Source organism: Chiloscyllium plagiosum, chromosome 39, assembly GCF_004010195.1.
Source record: "Chiloscyllium plagiosum isolate BGI_BamShark_2017 chromosome 39, ASM401019v2, whole genome shotgun sequence".
NCBI lineage: Eukaryota > Metazoa > Chordata > Chondrichthyes > Orectolobiformes > Hemiscylliidae > Chiloscyllium > Chiloscyllium plagiosum.
The window spans coordinates 27,092,488-27,095,410 of record NC_057748.1 but is presented as its reverse complement, the minus strand read 5'-3'; the positions used below and the strand labels follow the sequence as shown (position 1 = coordinate 27,095,410).

The 2,923-nt window shown below is 49.7% G+C and overlaps 1 protein-coding gene across 13 annotated transcripts in view; it reads right to left on the bottom strand.

Moving 5' to 3' along the window:
- The window catches only part of huwe1 (HECT, UBA and WWE domain containing E3 ubiquitin protein ligase 1), a 218,386-nt gene that overhangs the window by 5,609 nt on the left and 209,854 nt on the right, over nt 1-2,923 (bottom strand). For all 13 annotated transcript variants that reach the window (XM_043680060.1, XM_043680068.1, XM_043680065.1 and 10 more), the window contains 2 exons: nt 1,188-1,305; nt 855-1,036 (listed from right to left, as the gene is read on the bottom strand). In XM_043680060.1, the coding sequence (XP_043535995.1) occupies nt 855-1,036; nt 1,188-1,305 (300 nt within the window). The remainder of the gene's footprint in view (nt 1-854; nt 1,037-1,187; nt 1,306-2,923) is intronic.

The window sequence follows — 2,923 nt, the reverse complement described above, 5'->3', positions numbered from 1 at the left end:
GACAGACCTGTCCCCACCAGTACTGTACCCCTGTGTTATACAGGGACAGACCTGTCCCCATCAGTATTGTACCCCAGTGTTATACAGCGACAGTCCTGTCCCCACCTGTACTGTACCCCAGTGTTATACAGTGACAGACCTGTCCCCACCAGTACTGTACTCCAGTGTTATACAGTGAAGACCTGTCCCCCACAGGAACTGTACCCCAGTGTTATACAGGGACAGACCTGTCCCCACCAGTACTGTACCCCAGTGTTATACAGTGACAGACCTGTCCCCCACAGGAACTGTACCACTGTTACACAGCAACAGACCTGTCCCCACCAATACTGTACCCCAGTGTTTTACAGCGACAAACCTATCCCCACCGGTACTGTACCCGTGTAATACAGTGACAGACCGTCCCCTACCAGTACACTACCTCAGTTTTATACAGCGACAGACCTGTCCCCACCAGTACTGTACCCCAGTGTTATACAGTGATAGACCTGTCCCCACCAGTACTGTACCCCAGTGTTATACAGGGACAGACGTATTCCCACCAGTACTGTAGCCCAATGTTATACAGTGACTGACCTGTCCCCACCAGTACTGTAGCCCAGTGTTATTCAGTGACAGACGTATTCCCACCAGTACTGTAGCCCAATGTTATACAGTGACTGACCTGTCCCCACCAGTACCTCAGTGATTATGCTCTCGCCCACACATGCATGAACAGGCTGATGTGTTCCTGTAAAATACAGGTGGCACGGTTTTGGCCATAACAGAAATGCAGTGATTGTTATGACTGCATGTGGATAGCACAGCACTCACTAACAGCGTGGGCAGGTGAGGATGACTCCTCTGGGCCTCACCTGTATCGAGTTAACCTGGTACTTGTGATATTCTGTGTTTGCTTTCAAGTCATCGATGTCAATCGTCGGCAATCCAGAAATGAGAAGCTCCAGCTCCTGCTCGGTGAAAATGGAGATCAGCCTCTTCGGAATTATCTCGTAAAAGCCTTCCAAGAAGGCAGCCAGCTGTTTCCGAATGGCACCTGCCCCAAGACACACACACACATGAAAAACTAAAATCAAGATCTTTAACAGAAAAGCATTTGCCTCTGCTCAGACAGTATTTATGCTCAGTCCGGATTGCCTCCATTTCCCAGCCGCAGGTAACAAACCTGTCCAAAATGCTTCACTTACCGGTCATCTTCATCTGACAAACCAGGTGGACATACTCTTTCTTATTTTCTTCAGTTACGACGATGTGCGCTCCATTTGGTTTTAGCTCCCGTACCTCGCACACTCCAAACTCCTGCACCTGTCATGGAAGTAGAAGAGTGTTTTACACCTATTGGTGCCTCCCTTCTACAGAAAGCACAACCTCAGGGTCAAAGGGAAAGGCCCTGCTGTCAACCCAAAGGCATCATCCGCTTTCCAACTATCCCAGTCCCAGCCACATGGTCTCAAACACTTGCAGTGCCCTCAAGCCTGCTCCTCTCGTCAATCCAACCTTGTCCAATCGATGAGACCACAGGAGAACCAGTCCATTCAGCTCCGTCATTCAAAATGCTCATGGCTGATCTGATCACCCCTGATTCACTTAAAGAAAAGCCTCCTCTCTGAGGCTTCCTGCCTCTATTCCTGATGAAGGGCTTTTGCCCAGAACGTTGATTTTCCGGCTCCTTGGATGCTGCCTGACCTGCTGTGCTTTACCAGCACCACTCTGATCTCCAACATCTGCAGTCCTCTCTTAAAGAAAAGTCTATCTCAACCTTAAATATACCTGACTCCAGATCAGAAGGCTGGCTCCTCGGATACTGCCTGACCTGCTGTGCTTTTCCAGCACCACTCTGATCTCCAACATCTGCAGTCCTCACTTTTGCCTCACTTAAAGAAAAGTCTATCTCAACCTTAAATATACCTGACTCCAGATCAGAAGGCTGCGTGTTCAAATCACGTCGGGGTCAGAAGTGTTTAGGGCAGCACGGTGGCTCAGTGGTTAGCACTGCTGCCTCACAGCGCCAGGAACCCAGGTTCGATTCCAGCCTTGGGAGACTGTCTGTGCGGAGTTTGCACATCCTCCCAATGTCTGCGTGGGTCTCCTCCGGCTGCTCCAGCTTCCTCCCACAGCCCAAAGATGTGCGGGTTAGGGTGAATTGGCCATGCCAAATTGCCCATAGCGATAGGTGCATTAGGCAGAGGGAAGTGGGTCTGGGTGGGTTACTCTTCGCAGGGTCGGTGTGGACTGGTTGGGCCGAAGGGCCTGTTTCCACACTGTAGGGAATCTAATCTAATGCCCCAGCCTCAACATCCCACTACAGTAAAGAAACACCACCCCCAAAAGAGGAAATTCTTCACTTCTGCCTTCAATGGGAGACCCCTTAATCTGGACCTACTCTCTCCCACAAGGGGAAATAGCCTCTCCATATCTGCCCTCCCAAGTTTTCAAAGAGTACTGTCCATTTCAATAAGGCACCTCTCAGTCTAAACTCCAACGAGCACATGCCCATCCTAGCCTCATGAGACAGTCCCTCCACGCCCAGGACCTTCTCTGGACTGCCACCAATGCCAGTCTATCTTTCCTTAAAAAAAACAGGCCTCAAATCCATTCACAGTATTCCAGATGTGATCGGACTAGTGCCTTGTGTGGTTTTAGCAACATCTCCCTTCTCTAGTCTTATCGCCACCACATTGTCCCCCTGTTCACATCCTGCTTGTACGCGGGTGGAATTCCCTGAACAAATACAGTTTGTTTTTAAAGAAAGGGGGATAATACAGGGAAAGTTTAGCTAAAGATAAGGAGAATAAACAGGATACTGGGATTAGACTGGGAAGGATCTTAAAGGGTGCAGGGAATGTAGGGATGGGGGGGGTGGGAGTGGTATTAGACTGGGTAGGATATTAAAGGGAGCATGCAGTTAGACTGGGTGGGATAT